At 39.4% G+C, this 22971-nt stretch overlaps 1 protein-coding gene and 1 non-coding gene across 5 annotated transcripts in view; one reads left to right on the top strand and one right to left on the bottom strand.

Annotated features, from left to right (window-relative positions):
- Positions 1 to 22971, top strand: part of LOC133492457 (partitioning defective 3 homolog) — a 264615-nt gene that overhangs the window by 5909 nt on the left and 235735 nt on the right. For all 4 annotated transcript variants that reach the window (XM_061804664.1, XM_061804662.1, XM_061804661.1 and 1 more), the window contains exon 2: positions 21552 to 21653. In XM_061804664.1, the coding sequence (XP_061660648.1) occupies positions 21552 to 21653 (102 nt within the window). The remainder of the gene's footprint in view (positions 1 to 21551; positions 21654 to 22971) is intronic.
- Positions 17496 to 17567, bottom strand: trnaw-cca (transfer RNA tryptophan (anticodon CCA)). Its single transcript has one exon. It is a non-coding gene; the product is annotated as a tRNA-Trp (tRNA).

Genomic DNA, 22971 nt, shown 5'->3' with positions numbered 1-22971 from the left:
TGGAACACATGAAATTTTCACGCATCTCTTCTTAAGTATATTTTGTTGGGTATTTTTTGCACTTGACGCCCTTTGCACAATGGTCATTGCACTGGACTATTGCTCTGTTGGACATACTACTGTCCCTGCTGAGAAAATGCATAATCATCAAATGAACCGATAAATTGATTGTGTGGCTTTAATAGTATCTTGAAGGAATTGAGGAGTAAAGATGAGTATGACGGTGAACATGACATCAGTTCTGGAAAGTCACCTCCAGCCCAGTGCATATACTCTATGCACACCTAACCTTGCTAGCATTGTGTGTGAGTGTGTTTCTTTCGGCTTGTCCCTTTTCGGGGTCGCCACAGCGTGTCACCTCAGATGAACGCATATATATGTTTGGCACAATTTTTACGCCGGATGCCCTTATTCAACACTGGCATTGAAACAGGGGTTGTCTACATTCAGACACAGACTTGCCCATCTTAGCAAAAAGTAACTTAATTTCCCCATGGTCAATCAAAGAAATTTAGAGAAATGACCTTTCCTACTCTGTTATTGTAACCTTTCATTTTATTCAGTTGTTTTGGGATCCTGACGAATTGCCCATTAGACTGCATGATCTGAGCTTCTTTTATTTAATGGTGTTGAGATACTAAAACTGTCCTTGGAGCAGTTAGACTGCCTATACTGCTAAAACGTTATTCTTCCGTCTTTGGTTCATGTGATATGCCTTGCATCTATTGTTGACTGGCACCATAGTAGTAAGTAAGTTTCTTCCGGTTTGTCCCTTTCTTTCGGGGTTGCCACAACGTGTCATCTCAGATGAACGCACACATTGGTTTGGCATAAATTTTACGCCGGATGCCCTTCCTGACGCAACCCTTCTCAGGGAGTGGAGGCCCCAGTGGGATACGAACCCACAACCCCTAGTATGAGGAGGAAATTGCTGGGGAGGGAACAGAGTTAGTATGCTTTTTTTTTTTTTTCAAGTCTGGGGTATCTGTCCACTATGATACCCATTATTCAGACTTGTTTGTTTTTGTTATTGATGTACCATTTCGGATGGGGACATTGTATTTGTTTCCCTTTTAAAGTTTCAATGTTTTTCTCATTCCACGTCTGTGCAAGGTAACGTTTCCTTCTTGAGCCTGAATGAAATCAAAGTGAGCAAGTCTTAGCAAAGGGCAGCTATGTGGTTTGTGGTGTTTTGACACGACATGACAAGTTGGGCCCTCTCGAGTGTGTTCCAGCATTTTGCCTGCATCTTTTTTTCTGCTACAGTGATTACAGTTGCAACAGAATGACAATAATCTGTTCTTTGTCGACCATTGAATGGAAGTCATAAAATTCACATTTCCCTTTCCTTGGTAACTATACACAGGATACAGTATGTGATTGAAAAATAGGTGCATCTCTGTAAAGTAATCAATTTCAGTAGTATACGTACTAAAGCTCAAAGCAACTTCAATACATCACATAAAAATGGCCTGTTAGGTGATAAGCAAGAACAGTCTTAGCATTTCATTGAAATTTTCAATTTGCATAAGAAACAACTTTTAGTACCTATATCTTTAATGCATGTAAGAATAGAAAAACTTCCATACTGAGTTTTCAAAGTAATTTGGATTTAGGTGATTACTTGTCTATAATTGTGAAATAAACAGTAAATAAAGAAAAAAAGCCCTGATATTGCATGGTATCATTGTAGCTAACGTTAATAATGATCAACAGGATTAAAGCAGAAATTGATTCCAAATATGATGAAGTCGTTTTGCTGGACAATTGAAAGGTAGTTGTTTGCTCTTAATGTGGAAAAAAAAATGTTCTTCTAATGTTTTTACTGTTGTCTAATCCTTTTCTGACAATGCAACTTCCTTTTGCATGTGCAAATATTTTTTCCCTTACAGTTAAAATGATTGTCAATGTTAATAGATTATATGTATTTGAAGTCTGCATGCAATAGATTGACATTCAGTCCCTACAAATGTTATTTACATTCTGTATGTTAAGCTTTATGTTATTGAGTGGCAGAATTTTACAGAACTCTGGGAGTGCCTTTCTTCTCTGCTTAGATCACCAATTTATGTACTAGTTTACATTACATACATGTGAAATAAGGTTACCCTTGTTTTAGAAAGACCTCTCGTTAAGATGTAATGTGGCTGTGCAGCTACGATAATAACCATATTGTCAAAGTAATTGCAGACAGTGACAATCAGAGCAACATAATTATCTTTTTAAAATGTGGATTGTTTTGATTGTGGTCTGGTGTGACATTTGTGGGTTTTTTAATGCAGCGTAAGGCTTTCTATATTAAAACTTTTATTTCACAATTTTTAATATGCGTAAATCTGTTTATTTCAATCATTAACAGTGAGATGGAGATTTAAAAATATTAAAGCAAAAGAAAAACAGTGTTGCTCATTTGCATAGGCTATGGTCACATTACATTAGGGCTTCACCGATCTGGCAAAAGAATGATGGGGGGGTAGTGTTGTAACGTCTTTCTAGGCTGTCACCTCTTCCAACACTGAGTGCATCATTAACAAGGTCGCAAAGAGCGGCTGTTAGAATAATCAACACGCCAACTTATTGTTTGATCAATAAAATGGACAAAATATTTTTTCCAAATTAGATAAATTGTCATTGTTGTAATGAGCCATGTTATTGAGTGGCAGAGTTTTACAGAACTCTGGGAGTCTCCTTCTTCTCTGCTCGGATCACCAATTTATGTACTAGTTTACATTACATACATGTGATGGAAGGTTACTATATATATTATATATATATATATTAAAACTTTTTTTCACAATTTTTAATATATGCGGAAATCTGTTTATTTCAATCATTAACAGAGAGATGGAGATTTAAAAATATTAAAGCAAAAGAAAAAAAAGAAAAACACTGTTGCTCATTTGCATTACATTAGGGCTTCACTGATCTGGCAAAAGAATGATGGGGGTAGTGTTATAACGTCCTTCCAGGCTGTCACCTCTTCCAACACTGAGCGCATCATTAACAAGGCCGCAAACAGCGGCTGTTAGAATAATCAACATGTCAACTTAGTGTTTGATCAGTAAAATGGACAGAATATTTTTTCCAAATTCAATAAATTGTCATTGTTGTAGTGAGCCAGCTTGCAAATCACACAATGAACTGATAAAGTTGGATAGGTGTGTCCTTTGCTGCTAGCAGGCTCACAGATGGGGTAAGAATTCTGGCAAAATACTTCAGCCACTGCAAGTACTTCCTTGGTCTACATTCCCCATGGTGTCAAAATTAGATTTTTGTCAACACTATCTTCAAGTCAATGCAGCGTTATGCCTCTGAAGTAAAGTCAAGTTTCAACAACAAAAAGCACTGTCAGTCATTGAAGTATGTTTTTGCACATGCCTTTGTGTGAAGCTTCTATAATATTAGCTTGTGTGAACAACTGCCACATAGCCTGTGGAAATACCACAAGAACTTTTCTGATCGTGTAAACCAGGGGTCACCAACCTTTTTGAGGCTGAGGGCTACTTTCTGAGCATCGATGATGCGCTACATGACCTGTTTGTGGCAAACTTCCAAAATAACAACTCCTTTTACTTTACAAAGAGATAAATAATAGTATTTTAACAATTTCATAAAAGCAAGCAAGTCAGATTCAAAATTTCAAGCACAAATAATAATAATAATTTGAGACCTGTGTTTTTTGTAGAACATGCCTCAGGCACCTTTAGTGGTCCCTGCTGGCAACCCTGTGCCCGCGGGCACCACATTGGTGACCCCTGATGTAAACATGTCAACAAGAAATATTGCGACACATTGCCCTTTCTATTCTGCTGATTGTGAATGATCAAAGGCTGACTTGGAGCCAGTCAGGTACAAAGAGTCAAGTATGACATAACTCCTTTCATCTCATTGCTTTTCTGGGTGTACGTACGTACTGTCCCAAGTTTTGATGCAATGGTACACAAGATGAACACATGCAGTTACTACCCTCTCACGGCAATGACTCCGGTGGTTGCTGGCGTCCCCAAATGTAGTTTGTTTCTGCAAGGACGTTAATAAAATGTCCAAGATTGTCATCTTGTAGTTTTGACCAAAGAATGAGGGGGACCTCGTAGTTAAGCATTAGAAGATCAGTCCATGTTAAACTCGGGACTGACGTGGATGAATATGCTTTAATGATACGAATCAACTCATTCAACGAAGTTTTCAGTGTGGCTTGAATTAATTATAAATAATACAGCATTTGTCAGAGAGATCAACGGTCTAGATGAGGTGTGGCAGGATTAGTCGTTATATAACCCCTTACGACTACACCGAGAGTAAACATATATTTGATTGACAGGTGAAAGACTCGTCTTCTGGAGAAAAACCACAGTCTTTCATCTCAAAGGCCGGCCTTATTTTTCACGAGTTCAGAGGCATAAAAAACATATTTTATGATGACAAATTTGGGGAACATTTTTAAGAAGTATGTAGCTGACATGCCTGACATGCTATGAGTGGCTGTCTTTGGCTGTCAAGGCGAAAATGGCAGACTGTGACAAAGGCATTGTTCAGATAATCCATATGAAGGATTCATTTTAAAGAAAATTTCATGTTGATGCCCATCTTAAAGGTAAATTCGGTTTATGAATCCGTATATAAAGGCACTTTGCTAAGTCACCGTGTTGTTGGGTGATGAAGTAAGGAAATACAGTGGTACCTTGGTTTTCGAACGTCTTGGTTTTCTTACAAATCGGTTTTCAAACGAAAATTTTGAGATTTTTTTTTTTTTTTTGCTTAGGTTTTCGAACAAAAATTGGTATTCAAACACCCCGACCAGCTGAACCACGACAATTTTTTTATTGTGCTTTCGATGGACCCCCGAAAAAACAGAAAAGATGTAACGGGTGCGACGCGGCGCAACCAGTTGACTCACACATCACACACACACACTCGCATCTCCTCTGCTCGCAAATGTTTCCCAGTACTGTAGTGACTTTTTTTCTTCAAATTGAGCAACATTAATGCCCAATCATGGCTCCAAAGAAGGCAAGTGGAACTGCTGGTGCTGAAAAAAGGAAAGTGGTGCCTAAAACTGTCGACTTCAAGAAGGACTTGATAGCCGAGCATGAATCTGGTGTGCGTGTTTCTGAGCTGTCGAAGAAGTATGGCATGGCGAAATCGACGATCAGCGCCGTTCTGAAACACAAGGATGCCCTCAAAGCAAGTGATGTTGCTAAAGGAGTAACCGTGTCGACCAAGCAGAGGCCACAGATCTTGGAGGAAGTCAAAAAGTTGCTTCTTATTTTCGTGAACGACAGCAGTTAGCTGGGGATAGTGTTGGCGAGTAAGGTAGGAGTTGTCGTCTGATGAGGCTGAAGGCAGGAAGGATGTCTCAAGTGCCGATATTAAAGCTATCCGCGCTAAATGGAACAACACCCATAACCTTGTAGAACTTCATCACCTGAATAAAGCTGAATGTTGCAGAGCACTGCAAAATTTTAATGACGTTGTTATAAGCCACTTCAGAAAAGTGCTTAAAAGGCGGCAGAAACAAACATTAGATTCATTCTTTGTGAAAAAAGGGGCGAGCCACCCCCACCGAAGACATCTGAAACTGTTGTTTTGCATTGCTTTTTCTTTTGTTCCATTAACCCTACCTCTAGTTGCAAGTTAATTTTTTTTACGTTACATACTTTCTGTGCAAATAAAAAAACAATTTGTTCCCCCCCCATTGTTGCTTGTTTAAAGTTATTCTGCACTTTTGTTAATAAAAAAAGGTTTACGCTACAGATATGGCAATGCACTCCAATCTAGCATACTCCTCTAGGCTAAAGCATACATTTTAAGCAAAAAATAAATAATTTCTGAAATGATTTGATTATATGAAGTATTTAAACTATACGTGTATTCCTACTATGCAGTTTATTATCAGAAAAAGCTAAAATAAAATTGCTTTAAAAAACTTTTTTAGGCTTTGAATGCATTATTTCATTTTCCATTCATTGTAATGAGAAAACGTGCTTCGGTTTTCGAACGTTTTGGTTTTCAACCAGCCTTCTGGAACGGATTGTGTTCGAGAACCAAGCCACAACTGTACGATTTAAACTCGAACGTAAGGTGCCACAAAAAAAACCAAAAACTTTAAATGATTAAATTATTTTCCATCAGGATAACAATTTCTTTTTTAAATTAAGGATTTCAGATCAAACCCATTTTCCATGATCCATCTTTTCTCTGCAATTTATTCTGTACAAGATAACTTGGATTCATACAAGTCCAATCATGTAGGGTTTGCCAAACATCTGTCCACTGTAATGTCCTCTCAAACATCCAAACTAAGCCTTGAAATGGAAAAGACATGCTTTGGGCTGCAGGAGGAAAAAAAACCTCCCTGATATACACAGTTTTGTTGGCAGCACTATGAGCAAAGTTCACTTGTTTGAGCTGACATATTATGAACTCAGCAGTACCCTATGCTGAGTGATAGGTGAATTTTGGCACTTTGTTGAAGTACTGTATATTTCTGTCTTTGCAAAGTTTATACATGGAGTAAGTGAGTGTTATTTTGTTGAGTTTCTCTTTCGAAGACACTATTCTGTCTTTCAAATGAAAGTAAAAGGTAAAAAAAATAATTCTGGAGAACCATCCATTTTGTGAGCCGCTTATCCACACAAAGGCTATCTTCAGGAAGGAGCCAGGATACACTTTGAACTGGTTGCCACCCAATTGCAGGGCACACATAAACAACCATTCAGACTCACATTCACACAGGAAATTTAGGGTCTTCAATTAACCTACCATGCATGTTTTTGGGATGTGTGAGGAAACCAGAGTGCCCAGAAAAAAAAAATGAATGAAAAATGAAAAGAACATGGAAACTTTGCACAGGTGGGGCCGGGATTTGAACCCCAGTTCTTAGAACTGTGAGGCAGACGCTCTAGCCAGTCACTCCACCGTGCTGCCTTGACTGTGCTGCCTTGACTGCAAATTTTGCTTTATGCTCTTATGCATGGGTCACAATACAAGACCTCCACAATTCCACTATGTCTACTGGCATAAAATCTCGCCATATCTCAGGTGAATAGTGGCAACACTATATTTATTCTGATAGCACCATATCCCATCTTTTCCGGTCACTGGGCTTTATCTTGTTTATCACCGGATACACCCATTATTATGTTGACGATAACAACAATGGCTCTTCTCCACAAATGTTATTGTCATGGAGAAAAAAAGAACGAAAAAAAGGAAAATTGTGGTGGTGTCATTGGTGCTTAGGGGTGGGCTGTGCCGGTCACAATACCCAATCCTATTGGTTAACGTTGTAGGCGTTGTGTGAGAGTTGTCATTGGTATGTCACACTACGTTGAAGATATCTAAAAAAAAAATCAAACAAGCTAAACTTTTCATTCTGGTGTCGTAGGACTAGAATTGCGCCAAATAGTTGGTAATAGATTATGCTCGTGCTATACTTAGTCTTGTTGAGAGGCCTCATAGTTCAGTTTTTAGAGCATTGGTTTGGAAACCAGGGATCGAGAGTTCGTATCTCACTGGGGGCTCTACTCCCCAAGAGGGGTTGTGTCAGGAAGGGCATCTGGTGTTTAAAAAAAAAAAAAAAAAACTGTGCTAAGCAAATGAGTGTTCATCTGAGATGTCACACTGGTGACCCCTAACGGGCCAAGCTGAAAGAAACTTTACTTAGTTTTGTCGTTCCCAAGAAAATACGTAAGGCCAGATCCTGGAAATGGCTCGCCATTGATAATCAGGCCAATGTCTGGGAGGAAACTCTGGAGTCTGAACTCGGCATTAGGAAGCTTTTGGGTTTGGTGGAATGTTTTTTTAAATATCACTTTTACCCCTTTGTCATCTTTTGGTTTATCATGGTTTCTGAAACGAGAAAATGCGATTTTACTACGAATTCCAAGAGTTTTCTTGTAGTACTTGAATGGGAAGTCAAAACCACTAATCAAACAAGAAAGGAACTTATAGGCAAGAAATTGGAGGTGTAAAAAAAAAAAAAAGAGACCTATCAACACATTCTCTTTGTTTTATGTAGACTAGTACTCATGAAGTTGAAAGAAATGATTGAAATGATTGTTAAAATACGATTCTTTATTGCATTTTTGTGCGTGTGTGTGTGAGAAACCACTTTGCCAGTTGTGACTGGTGTTTGCTTGGACTTTGAAATTAGGTCAGTTGGTACTGAGTAAGTACAGTAGCTAGATATGCAAACTATTTGGATTTAACCATAAATGTTCAATAGGTGGGTTCATGGGTTACCTGTAAACTGGTATCAAAAAAAGAGAGCAGCCCTGCCATAAATGAGCCTTGGATTAAAGAGATTTAGTCTTTTAGCCTACTGCAAGAGAAACTGTTGATTTATACCAAATGTAGAGGTTGAATGTGATAAACAAAGACTGACTAAAGGCCTAAAAATGTTTTACATGATCCCATATTAGGCTACCTTAGTACCTGACTTCGTATTAAGCTAATACAGTATGTGTTTTATTTAATTATCCAGTAGGTGTCTATTTACATTTTTTTCTCAATTTGGATTTTTCTTCAGGTCATAGTATGTATTATGGATTCAATAGTCAGTTATAATTACTCTTCCTTTTGACTTTAGAAGCTTGCTAAATGAAAATTTACGCCGTTGTGCGTGTCCTTGGATATCATTTCAAATTTAACCCTGGAAAACCCATTTGTGAAAATCAAAGTAAAACATTTCAAAACCCACTGACCTCTATGCCTTTAACTTATCCGGACTGCAAAAAATGTAGCTAAATTGTAAAGATCCTGATCATGGTGTAACAAAAGAAGTTATGGAACTTGTACCAATTACACTTTCGACGTGTTTTAACATGGATGACTCTGGAAGTAGCGTGTTTTTAAACGTGTTTACTCAATACTGGTTGTAAATTTGACATCACTAGGTAAATAACAGTGATGTCAGCTATCCTACATCACATTGATAGGCCCCGATTGTGCATTCTTGTGCTAATGAAGTAAACCTCCTCCAAAATAAGACTAAACCTCGTCCATCTGTCCAGCACATCTGTCACATTCACTTCCTCACTAATAACTTCTTGGTTTTGTCACGGCATGTGCGAGCGGCCTCCTGTAGAGTGCAGGAGTGCGTGGGTGTGTGATTGACCTGGTCGAGCCGGTTCCTCACTCACTGTCAGCAGCAACTCTGTCTTCCAACTAAATGTTTTCACTTTGCATGTGACTGAGTGCCCTGCAGCTTTCACGGCTTTCATTGTGTCTTTTTTGACAGTTGTCGCAATATTCTTCAGAGAAACCTCTAACTCTAGATCACTAAGTCTTCGTACAGTGTTAAGGAGGCAAAAAAAAAATAAAAAAAACACCAGAAAATCCTTGGTAGTAATAATTGGAAAAACAATGTCATGGGTACGATTTCAGATTGTGATGTATTACTGCAGCCTAAAAAAGGGGGAGAGCTGTCTGACTGCCTCCTGAGCTCAAAGCCTCACAACTTTTTCACATTAGTTTAGAAGTGTATTTTTCTCCAAGTGTTTGGTCAAGCTTTAAACTGGATGACCTCGCGAGGTTCCATTGTAATTGTCTGACATTATGTTGTATAGCCAGACGTGATGTCTGCTGGGTGGCGGACTTTTCAGTTAGTTGCTTGACCATGATGATATGATATTTCTAGGTAAGTGGTGAACACTAATTGGGTGTCTCTCCACCACATACCCACTTAACCCCTGGTGTATATACAAACATGATCTCGGGTGGTATGAAATATAGTACACGTTATTCTCCTTTGGTCCTTATTAGGTTAACAGTCATATCAAGGCAGTAGTTGAATTTGGCAGAAAGTTAAGAATAATGCTAGACTATCATAATCTGTTCTCAATTTGGGTTTTAGTGCTCTCCGTGTGTGGATAAGCAGCTCAGAAAATAGATGGATGGATGGATCAAAGGATGGATGGATGCTGTGGCTGTCAAATTTGCCTTGAGCTGTTATGCAATTTCACTAACTGCAGTCATATCCATTTTTCTAGGTAATTTTGTTCCAACCCAATTTAATTAGCAACAACATACTGTAGAGGTGCTCGTGTTGTGAAACTTAATAAGGCCAGGTCTGAGATTACTACATGCAATTTATTCTGCTACTCTGGACTGTACCGACTGACTCCAGCATGTATCCAGCCTTCAACATGAGTGACATATTAGTGTTTGATGTCCTGTGATCTCCAGCTGCTCCTCACACAGCGGAACCACAGCAATTTTGCTCAAACCCCCTTTGGTCCAGTGACAGTGGTTTGAAATATGGTCACTTTGATCCAAAACATTACAGTTAGGGTATCATTATACTACAGTACAGTGTAATATGCGTTTGACAGTTTTGATGGTTATTTTTGGATGAGGCGTTAACTTGTAAATTGTGGGCCTAGTGTATGATATGATTGAATCCTAAAATGAATTACAATCCACGTGTTCCACCAAACCTTTCAAATAGACCTAAACCAGTTTGTGGTTATTGCTCATGTGTGGCCTTCTAAAAAAACATACTTAGGTTAGCTATAGATAAAGTGCGTTAATTTTCAATTTTTTTTCCCTGTCTGGTGTTAACGCTATAATCCGAACCTTGGAGTGCTATAATCAACCGGCCCAAGACGGTTTGCAGAGGCGGTCGTGGTCCGTTTGCAAATAAATTCCAGCCCACGTCAGCGCAAGTTTGAGCACTACATGGACCAAGGACACAGACCAGTGGTGTGAATGAACTCCACTCAGCATAGGAAAATCACAACTGTTTAACAGTTAGCATATTGGTGTCAGAACTACTGTCTCATTGCTGGGTCATTCTATCAACAATGGAAAGAAACAGAAGCTCTTTTTGACATCACCACTTAAAAAAAACAAAAAAAAAAAATTAGCACCCAAAGCAGTATAGCAAGTTTGTTCATGTTTTTTATTAGTTCAATAAAAAATATCAATATTATCCAGGACTTAAAGACAAGAGTACTCAACTACAGGGAAAAAGCAGCAGCCTTTGAAACAAAACCTCCCTACAAAACAAAACTGCGTCTCAGCGAGCTACCTTGAGATTACATAATACAGTGTTTTTTCATACAGTGCATATTATTCTTGACACCTTTTTAATAATTAGTTAACCCGGGGTTGGACAGTTGTGTTATCCTCTTTTTGTGGAACAGGAAACCCTTTAAATTCAGTCCGTTTCTAAGTTTACCCAATGAGTAATTTAGACGAGCTGACTGACTTCATATTTCCTACCACAAATATTCTTTGTTTTGTAGGATCTTACTAGCTGCTTAAATTTGATATGTTGACTGCAGTTTCTAAGTATTCGCCAGTCCTAGGAGCCTTTTCAACACTTTCCTGTAAGTCATTCTGGGTGAGAGTGGGGAGGGATCTGCAGTTCTTCCTCCCCACCGGTAGGCCACAAAAGCACTACTTCATCCTCTATAACCACCACGGCCGCCACATGGCTCTGTGCCATCTTTTCTTTTATGTTCACACCACACCTACCATCAACACAGGTGGTCCTAAAGAGAGATTGATAGGGCTACCGTCCATCACTCTGCCTTGAATGAGAAAAGCCTCAATGAAAGCACGGAGGGCCAGAGAGTAGCTGTAGGGGAGCTTGTCAAACTGATACAATGTCACTGACGTCATCTTGACTGCATCACAGCAATGGTTATGTCTGGGTGACTTTTTGTTGAACAGCTGTTGTATTTGTCGACCTAGGCAATGTGTTTGGGGGAAAAAAAAATAACTAGTCAGTCTATTGAAAAATTGACCTTAAAAATGATGTTGGATTGTAGTTTGTTCCAACAGCTTCCCTCTTACAATTAAATTGCTAGGGGTTCTCTGCATCATTTTCACAACTGTAATTGTATCAACATTACCACATTAGTGCTAACTTTTTATTGCTAAGTGACTCTCAATTGTGCATTTATTTTTGTATTTTTATGTCTCAAATGTATTTTTTTGTCAAAATGGCTGTTTATTGTCCTACTACGGCGACTCCAAATACTGGAGAGAAATTCCTTGTGTGTTTTTGACATTTTTGGCAAATAAGGAGGATTCTGATTCTTCTCAAAAACCATTTCACAATTTTACCATTTGTTGTATTTGTAATTATATACCACTGAAGTTAAAAACAACTCTTTGATTGAGTTGGGATTGAGGGAGTTAGTCAGATGCACATTGCTAAATCTCTTATTGTCTCAATTTCAAGTCCATTAAGAAATTAGTTCTTCATAATTTTATTTATGGTTCATAAAAAAATCTGGAAGTATATTGGAGCGTGGAATGTTCACTCATCACGAGACAGAGAAATTGCTCGTAGTGGTTTTTTCTCCATAGCCTACAGTCATTTCTGTCATCAGAAATTCTTCATGGACAGTATTTTCGCCACCTCATATTTCCCTGTCATCATCAATTGCAGAATGTAGGGGACAGAAATCAGTGGGGGCCCACTTTCTTCCATTTCTGTGCTGCACATTTTGCCTTTTTCACTTTGTGTGTATATATTACATTATACTATTTTTGTATCTTCTTTAATTCATTTCTTATCCTCAGAGCATAATCTGATATTAGGCAAAATGCGCACACAACCTGTCCAAACAAAATACACACTGGACTGAGCTAGTGGTCACTCATTGTTTAGTGGGGGCATATTGACAGAACATATAAATGAAATACAAGCTCTGGACTTGTGTCAACTACAAATGTGGTTCAATGCACTGAGGGGTTCTGAGGCTTGAATGTTCAGTCCATTAGCAGGCAAACAAAAAGGGCAGTGTAAGCAGTAGGAGGAGAAGCCCACATGACATACTCAATATTGCCCAGTGTTCTGTTTGGTATGTATTCCAGCTGTTGTTCCGGTGGGGAAATAATTCAAACCACTTGAAGCCACTAGTTCTTTTTGCTAAAAATATGATGTTATAGTTGTGGGGGTAAAGCAGGCTAAGCCTAGTATGGGAGATTAGAGAGTGACACATTTGAAACAAAAGAGGGGGGGTTTCCCTTTCTTTATCACTTTTTTTTCTCCTCCATTTCTGTCATTAATTTGTCAAGAGACTCACGAATGTGTTGTTATGCCAACAGCTACAATTTTTCTCCAACAGTGCTGAAACAAAGTTGGACAATCGTCTTGGTTGGTTGGTTCTTTGTTAGTTAATACTGACTGGTTAATGATGGTTGATGATTACGAGCTCTTAGAAAAGGTAGTCAATTGGGCAGAGTCAAATGTCTCTATGGGCTGTTTTGGTTTGCCATATTAAGGTTTAGAAAGGCAACCTCTGATATGGTTTGTTTGGATAGTTTGAGACCCTTTGTTATGGAAACAGTATAATGTGAAACTGGATTGGATACAAAAACAAAATCTTTTGATTGAAATTCAAGTACACTGACCATTACAGGACAAGTTTTGATCACCTCTGGTGTGTTAAATGTTCCTCTTTTCTGGAGTAGTGGCTGACATTCGTCTGTCTGAAACAATACTTGTTCGAACTAAACATCCTACTGTTTGTGCATGTGTCAAACAGCGACGAAGTAAATGCACTACATCAGGGGTGCCCAGTGGATCGATCGCGATCTACCAGTCGATCTCCAATGCAGTTGCGGTCGATTGTGAATGTGTGCAGCCAAAAAAAAAACAAAAGACGTTATCCATCTTGTCACTTGATTCCGATGCGGCCAATATGTCGATAAGGCGGAAAGATTGATTGACATTCGGTTTGACCAATCCTGTCCTCTTCGTACCCGTCACTGCACATGCGGACATAAAGGCGTGTTCTAGTAAAATGGTTGTCTATTTACCATCTGTCTCTTGCTTTTTCCATGGTACATCATGAGAGGCTTTGGACAAAAAGTGTGGGCACCCCAGCACTACATTGACTTGCTTGCAGTAGTGAGTGTTCATGGCCAACAAGGCCTTCTCTCCTGGTCTAAATACTGTCAGCAGTGCTCCATTGATTTGTATGAATTTATTCCCTTTTCATTTTGGAGTGTTTCTCTTGGATGTGGATTTTATTTTTGTCTAATCGGATTTCAGCCTCTACAGGATGTGTATATCATCATTCATATGTCGTCTGATTCGTTGGTCAGAGTAAAATTTATTGCACCTCGCAAACATCAGTTGCGATATGCACTCATTAATACATTCAATAATAACCATTTTTGTTATGGTATTATTTATTGATACTGAAGTGCTTCAGACATTGTATAGTGCATAGTTGAATGTTATCATATTGAACCTTTGTGTACTCTTGATGCTTCTATGAATTGTGACTTGATAGGAAGTGGTAGTAAGAGATGAATATAGCCCACTGAAGGCCCCGGTACCATTTGCACAACTGGCGACCGGTTGTTTTTTATATATAAGTCATTGAGCACCATATTTTAATATTGTCAGGTTTGCATTGACGAGGTGGATCTATTCATTCATGTTGCAGTCAAATCTACTGATATCATATTCATATCAGATATGTATATATATTTGGTAATTTGATACACTTGTGCAAGCAGCATTAAGATGTTTCACAAGTACTGTATGTAAATGACAGGAATGTGTTTCCAGGTTTTATTTATTTATTTTTTTTAGTACTGGCTTATCAAACATTTTCAAGCATTACTTGTTTCTCAATATAAAATCACCTGACAGCAAGAACGTTGTGGGCCCAGTTTCTGTGGAGTCTCAGTATGGAATATGTCATTCTCAATTGTGATGAAAATGTCAGTAGCTCTCCATCATACTCCAGTATGATGATTTGCCTATTATACTAACAAGAACCGAAATTGTGATCATGCCACTGTTAATGGTGAGTACGCCAAAAGTAATCATAAGCTTTTGACTCTACAGCGAGCTAATGCTGCCAAGATGTTGCATTTCCATAGTGTAATCTTGGGAATTTAGTACAGAATGACATGGAACAGTACATGTTCCTTGTATGTACTGATTTTGAGCATGAATCAGAGCAAACATTCTTGCCAAGTGTTATGGACATTTGGTGTCAAGCAGGCAAAAGCACAGTTCCAGTGGCCTAGTGTGATTTCAGGTCCTAAAACACGTTTTTGTTTCTAAGGATCATTATTGAACATTTTATTTCTCATCAACTGTGGGGTAACTTGATATTCGATTACTGTATTCATTTTAAATGTTTTTTTCAGTGGATGGAAAAAGTCATTGCACTATGGGTATATAGAGCACCTCAAACAGAATGAAAGTTGATGGATAGTGATGGACTATATTTTCAACTCCCGTTTTAATCCCGGTATTGACCCATGAGCATCACTTCATTAAAATTAATTAGGTATTGAACGCGGTTAAATTTGTCTCTGATTTGAAACCCAAAAATTAAACTCTTTTTTTTGGTGTTTATCTGTTATTCTTTGGATGTCTTTTTTTTTTTTTCAAACTAACTTTGTTGGTCATCCAAGTAAGAACGCCTATTCATTTTGTTCATCTTTAAATCTTGATGGAATTGCTCTGCAATTTCTGTGAAACTGCTAAGTAAACCTTATTTCTATTTTGCCAAGTCATCATATGCTGCTTCTCACATCTGCGAGAAATCTGACCACTGTAGTTGCAATTTTGTGGATTAACAGATGGCTTAAATGCAGTTTCTCCCTCAGGGATCTGAGTCTAAAACATCACTGTAACATGACACTTGCCTTGTGGTTCTTTCCTCTAATAGGCACTTAAATCTTATTATTGACTCATTCAGAGAGTTTTAATTTGCTTTCTCTTATTTACTAGACCATAGAAGTGTTGTTTTCAGCATTTGTGCCAGACTGTGAAGGCCTTTCAGTTGCAACTGCTTTCAGGTAACCTACAAAGTGCTGACAGGTGGTCCGAGGTGCAAAAAAATTCTGTATGCACATCTGGGATGCACAGGTAGGACGTACTAAAGAAATGATTAACCCACAAAGTGATTTGAAAGCATTGTCTGATTTGTGAAGTGTCAGATTTGTCCACTACCAATCTAGCTAACCAGTGTTAGACTTTCAATTGCCCAAAAGATGCATGCACCATACCCCAAAATAAGTTTGGCCTGGTTAAGTTTGCTCTCTAATTGGCTTAATGATGTGTCATTAGGAAACCACTCAATGTGGTCATCATTGCCATCCTCTCTGGCTACAGTAGCATTTCCAGCTCCTGTTGAGTCATGAGGCAGCTTTTGTTTATCAGGACCAGATGTGGAGCTTTCTGTGTTCTGTAATCATAAGAGTCAGTTGCTGAGGTTTAGACAGTCACACATTTGTAGACTTTCCTGCAGAAGACCCAAGACATTAGTCTCACTTCCATGTTTCTTGAAGCTGTGATTGGATAATTTCCCCCTCAGCAACACCTTATCGACTGTGTATGTTTGATCAGTATTTCTTTGGATGTGAGCAATGATCTCTATTAAATAAAATGTCATAAGGATTTAGCTTGTTTGCATTGTGCTCGACAGCTCAAACTTTGACAGTGGGAGTTTGACAGGTTGACAGGTTTGGTGAATGAGTCATTGGGAGGGTTGGACACCCATAGGTCAAAAATCACAGTGTCTTACAATTCTCAGGATTGGGTTCAAATCCTGGCCCGCCTGTGTGGCGTTTGCATGTTCTCCCCGTGCCCGTGTGGATTTTCTCTGGGTTTCCTCCCATGTCCCCCGCCCCCGAAAAAAATAAAATAAAATTGGAGACTTTACTTAAATTGCCCTTGAGTGTGATTGGTTGGTCGTTTCTATGTGCCCTGAAATTGGCTAGCAACCAGTTTAGGGTGTGCCCTTTCAGCGACCCTTGTCCGGATGAGCGGCTGAGATAACATATGGATGGGTTTTCCACTTTTGTATTGTAAAACTCTTCCAGACTTCACTCTTCAAACAGTGATGTACACTCAGGATCTCTAGAACGTGTCATTGCTTCTTATCTCTACAAGAATTTTCAACAGTTATTCTGTTATTTGTTTGAGAGGATTTCATTCCCTTTTGCGTAGATATTTTGTCTTTAAGTCTTTTAATCCATTCTTCTGGTTTGCCTTGTATTTCTATGACTTAGTAATGATGAATGCAGCGTTTGCACTTTTTAACTTAACCTGACCTGAAAAGCATCTGCACAAGTGCAGAGGCAGTCAAAGAGTCAAGTCAATCTTTAAAAGTTTGTATTGTCTTTTGTGTTCATGCAGTGGTGGCCTCCACTCCATTGACACATTTAACTAGGGACCTGACATTCCATTTGTAATATGCAAATTGTTGAGTAAAACAGGAATGCCAAAATAATGTGCATCTTTTAATTTCTTTAGGGTGATTACATAATGGATGAAAGTTTGTAATGCTGAGCTTTTTTGATGATCATTCTACCTTGTGACTCATAATATAGGGATCAGATCTCACCCAGTTGACAATAGAGAGCTTGTTGATACTATCTTTAAAAGAAAACATACACCTTTTTATCTTTGCTGAGAACTCTTCCTGCAAGTTTGTTGCATGTCGTCACTAGTTTCGAACATTTCAGAATTAATTACGAAGAAGAAGATGACCGTTTTAAAAGAATGACCCCGACGTGATTTGAACACGCAACCTTCTGATCTGGAGTCAGACGCGCTACCGTTGCGCCACGAGGTCTTGTTGTGGACTGTGGGAGAAAATCCAGCTACTGTGTGAATTGCAACAGCCACTGAGCAATCAGAAACATTCACAAACATTCTCTCTCTCTCTCTCTCTCTCTCTCTGTGTGGGGGGGGGGGGGGCACAGTCCTCTCTCTGCTAAATCACTCCAGGGCACAAGCTTTTGTGCAGTTATTGACAAGGACAGGAAATGTAGTGTGGTACAAAGACACAGATAAGATGAAAAGACCTTTTGTCTGGCTAGTGAGTGTGTTGTTTTGTGTCAGACGCACTGGAACAACCTGTGTGTCACCTCACTGGTTAATACCTGATCAAGGCAAGTGTGGTGATGTAGATCTCACACTGAATGAATAAACAGTGCAAAGGTAGCAGTTGAATAGAGGTCACCGTGAGTGAACAGACACTCATGCGTCCTGCACGTGTTGTACAGTATGCACTAGTTGATGCAACAGATTTATGAACACTTTTCACTGTAACTTGTTTATAAATAATATACTGTTAAATGACGAAAATACCAACTGAGCTATGATCATAGCACACTCGTTTGGGGAAGACGAAAAACATGGGATGAAGATACACAGTGCACCAAATTGAATAGCGTTTGCCGAGAGAGGTCCATGTCACATTACTTCATATACTATTCTTGATTTAAAAAAAAAAAAAAAAAAAATCACCAGGGCTAAAACTCAACCACCATGGCGATGGTATTAAATGTTTCATGGAATATAAAAATGATCCCATCGATAGGAAACTTGTCACTCTTGGCACAAACAAACTTTTCCCGAGGTCTAGTTCCACCGGTGAAGTATGCTCATACTTCTGTGAATGAGGGCTTTGCACTCATATTTTTCATGGCAAAGCCCCTTGGTTATAAAGCTGGTACATCTCGTCAAGCATGTCAATTCCAAAGTGTCTGGCCATGTTCTTCCAGCTCTACGAGTGTGTCTTTGGGATTATGTTTTTGTGGTTGAGCTGCTCTCAAAAGTAATCCATTTGAAGAACAAGCCAGAATGATGTCTTTGCCAAATTGACATATGGCATTTGAATACAAAATCTTGTGTGCCCCCCCCCCCCAGACCCCTCTCTAGTCTGGTTCACTTTATGAATAGAAGTATTTAGAAACCATGGCTTTACGTCTAGAGGAATGTCACCAAAATCTGAATATGGTAATCTTTTAGCAGCTTCATCAGCTTCCACCATACCAGGAAGAGTTTCTATGTTTGTGATAAAATTCCCGCAGGACATTCGTGAGCTCTTATTTTGAATTCATCCCCAAGGTGCTTGAATGTATTGATGTCAGAGCTTTCAAATTCCTCTAATTGAAAGTGATCCAGCCATACCTTTTGCACTTTATTCTTCCGGTGAGGCGTAGTCTAGCTGTATTTCCTTCAGTTTTGTTCCTGTAAAAAAGGACTCCCTGACTCACATTGCAGGATTGAATAATATGAACTAACATGAGCTATTAAAAGTCAAGTGTCATCCCATAAACATTCTAAAATAGATATTGTAGATATTGTAAAAATACATACATTATTCCCTTCAATGTCTATAGGAAAAAATAAATATGAGCGGAGAGCAGGTCATCCATGTGCAAAGTTGAAGAAGTGTCATTCTATGACATCCAAATGGTTGCCATATTGGCTGCATCCCCTGTTCGTGACGTCACCCAGGACATTCGTCAATGAAAACACGCAGTGGATCCTACTATGGGAGACGAACACACTCCTTCTGACACGCAAGCTCTTTTCGAAGAAGAGAACATCACACAACTGAGTGAAGTCACCGGGGCAATATTACCCTCTTGTTTCGAGCCATATTCAGATGATATGTGATCATGGCCAAACCGCCTCCCTGTCCGATCCATTTCCGCGGCGGAGATCAGCTCATCCCAGCCAGCCGGTGTGCCGAGGTGGCTTATTACGGAGCCGACCCAAGCTGCTTTAGGGCGTTGTTCATAGCCGCCGCAGTACCCGATGAGCACCACCGTTGAGCCGGGAAGCTTTATGGCGTTGTCGTCTCATGTGGCTCTGTGCGACATTGTCCGACACCGTCCAACTCGCACGTCGACACATTTAGCACACTTGTCATAAGTACGCGGATCTTTTGTTACGTTATGAGAGACCAATTACGTGGTCCGCCCCAAACTATTATTTTTTTTTTTTTTTTAGTAGCTGCATACACACCTACGTGTAATTTGTAACCCACGGAGCTCTCGTTTTCTGCCTCCGTGCAATCCATTTTTCACGACGAACCGGGTCTCTTGCAAACATATGAAGGGTAAATCCATGCTCCCGAGTGTTCAAGCAATGTCTAGCAATGCAACAAGCCGGCATATTGGCTAACACGAAGGAACAACAAGCTACCTTCCCGGAGGTAAAACTAATGGAAACAAAGTCCACTTGAAGGCGGTCCTGCCAAGTACGTTGCTTCCTGCTTCTTCTCGAAAACAAATCCTTCGAGAGGATTTTCATGGCGGGAGTTACAAAAAGCTGTATACGTCAAAATCATGTTTTGTGGTGAAAAAACGCATGGGTCCATGTCGGCTGCTGTTTTTTCATTCATAACATACTAAAAATCATGCATTTTATGACAGTGGCCCTTTAATTTGTGACTATCTATACTCAAGTCTTGATCCAAAACTAATGACAAATCTGTGAGGTGGTGATCATAAGTCTGTTTGACTAATGGACAAACTGTATTGGTGCAGGCCACGTGGAATCCCAACTGCTCAGCTACAAATTGGAATCTTGAAATATTTTGTGGTACCTCATTTTGGAAATACATCAGATGTTAAGTACTGTACTGTAAAACCTTGCTCAGTGGAAAAGGGGTGGTAATGTGGTCTTTTAGCTACCCTTTTTTTTGCCCCATCTGTTCCTTTAAAGTTTGTCTCTTCTCTCCAACAGACCAACATTACATTTTGAAGGTGCACGAGTAAAGGTCAATTCAATCATATTGTCCAAGTGTATATTTAATGTGACTGTCAACTACCTTGAGTTACGACATTTGGCTTCCTTCTAACCTAAACAACAACAACATCAACAAAAAAAACTCAACACACCAACATTCCTTTCATGAGTTGAACCATTTTTCCTGTTGAACCAGAGTGGGGTTAAGTAAAACAGAGCCTGAAGGCATTTGACCACAGACCCAAAGATAGCTCAGTGTAGAGGAGAATGAGAGCTGAAGAAAGCAAACAGAGGGAGGACACAACATAGACAAAGGGCGAGGGGATTCTTTCCTAACGTGACGATGGAAGGAATAGTGTTTTTTTATTTCCTCTTCTATGGATTGGCTCTCATGCTTCATGGCCTGAAGACCTTAAGGTGGCAAAAGCCAGAAAGAAAAAGAAAAAAGGGGGAGGAAATGGAGTGAAACAGAACCTTTTAAAATTTACCTTTGCAGTTTTCTACTGAAAAAGCGTTTCCTTGACCATTAATATCCCACCCAGCCGTACATGCTGTACTTCTGTTCCCCGCCCCTTGCATTGTTGTTATAATAATGCCTCCAATTTGTTTCAAAGCACAAGCTATTTTTTTTCCAATTTTAATGTGATAATGTGATCCATTTGGGCTTGTGTGAGTATAAAGTGGATAAGGTTGGATTAATCAGATTGATCCACAGGTCCCAGGTGGTGACATCTTTGTACATCCCAAATTGATTCTTAACACATTATTTAGATCGTTGTTTGTTAATCTGATTGTTTGCTATCAAAAAAGAAGAATGAATTCATCAGGGAGTACAGAAGATTAAAACATTTCATAACAGCTAGATAAAAGTCAATCCGCGAAATGTGCTTTCTGCCAACTCAGTAGCATTTATGACCCACATAGTGATCAGATGATTTGATTCCTATATCTGTTTGCTTGGCAGTGATTAGATGGCTCAGATATGGTCCAAAATGCTTTGTACATGTACTGCAAATAAACGTAATGCTAGGGAAATTCTTAACACAATCCCCTCCATGTTTTTTTCCCCCAGGATGCCAGCTACTGGGTCCAGGTCCACAGGTTGGAACACCGTGATGGAGGAATCCTTGACCTGGATGATGTCCTCAGTGATGTGGCAGATGACAAAGACAGGGTAAGTCTGTGAATAAACTCTTTCGATATTGCTGTTTATGAAAGGTGCTTGCTCTTCTAATTACCTTTCTGCAGGACAGCTTGTGGTTGAAATGTGGTTACTTACGAAATGTTGCAGTATGCACTCCTAAATGTGCATTTGCTATTTCCATTTTTAAATATTCATACCTTTTGGTAAGAGCGATACCAAGGTAAAATGTATTTGTGAAGCAGCTCCACCCAACTGCGCTACTGTGCTGTCAATGATTACTTCACTCTCACTGCATCCCTCTCATGGGAGTGGTATTCACCACCCCTGAGTCACTGGCTCTTATTTGCACCTTTATACTACACGTGCTTTAGTAAAAACTGCTGAATTACCTTTTTGTTAATTTACTAGCATGTACAATTTAAATATTGTATTATGGTGAGTGATGAGAGTTGTAGCAGGAAGTCAGTGAATGTAGTAGTAACAACATTTATGAGAATTATGGTGTGAAATGAAATGGTATAAGTACTGTATTATTGCGACATTGCTTAAATATGACACCAGCAGGTGGAATGGTGGAATATCTGGCTAGATCATTGGCCTCACAGGTCTGAGGACCGGGGTTCAAATCCCGGCCCCGCCTGTGTGGAGTTTGCATGTTCTCCCCGTACCTGCGTGGGTTTTCTCCAGGCACTCTTAAGTTTCCTCCCACATCCCAAAAACATGCATTCATTGGAGACTCTAAATTTCCCCTGAGTGTGATTGCGAGTGCAACTATCGTCTTATCTCTATGTGCCTTGCGATTGGCTGGCAACCAGTTCCGGGTGTACCCTGCCTCCTATCCGATGACAGCCTCGTGAGGATAAATGGCTCAGAAAATGGATGGATAGATGGATGCTGAAAAAGAACCTCTCTTAATGTGTCAATCAAAACTGAGCACAATCATTGTAGTCAAGCCAAAATTTTGATACAACTCTCGTGTTGGAAGTCATTACACTTGTCTAACACCATTTCCTGCGAGCATCTGATAAATAGGAGGACCCTTGCTACACCTGAGCTTTATGAATTACTGCTGATTGTGAGTTCAATGTGTGTGTGTATGAGAGGAAATAAGGATGTGTACCTGCTCATTATAAGGACTGTGCTAGGTGCCATGGTTACAAATCAGCTGAGATGAGGTGTGAGAAGCAGCTGCTTCACACCTGCTACTACACTGTTGATGTCAGGGAAGTCTATAAGGGAAAGTAAAGAAAGGGAAGTCGGTGAAGAATCTCTGGTTTTGGCCTGAACAGATGACTTTGAATGTGTTGTAACGGTTTAAAAATGTGACCACAGTTTCCGTCACAAGAGG

Source organism: Syngnathoides biaculeatus, chromosome 19, assembly GCF_019802595.1.
Source record: "Syngnathoides biaculeatus isolate LvHL_M chromosome 19, ASM1980259v1, whole genome shotgun sequence".
Taxonomy (NCBI): Eukaryota; Metazoa; Chordata; class Actinopteri; order Syngnathiformes; family Syngnathidae; genus Syngnathoides; species Syngnathoides biaculeatus.
This window is presented reverse-complemented; position numbering and strand designations above follow the sequence as displayed.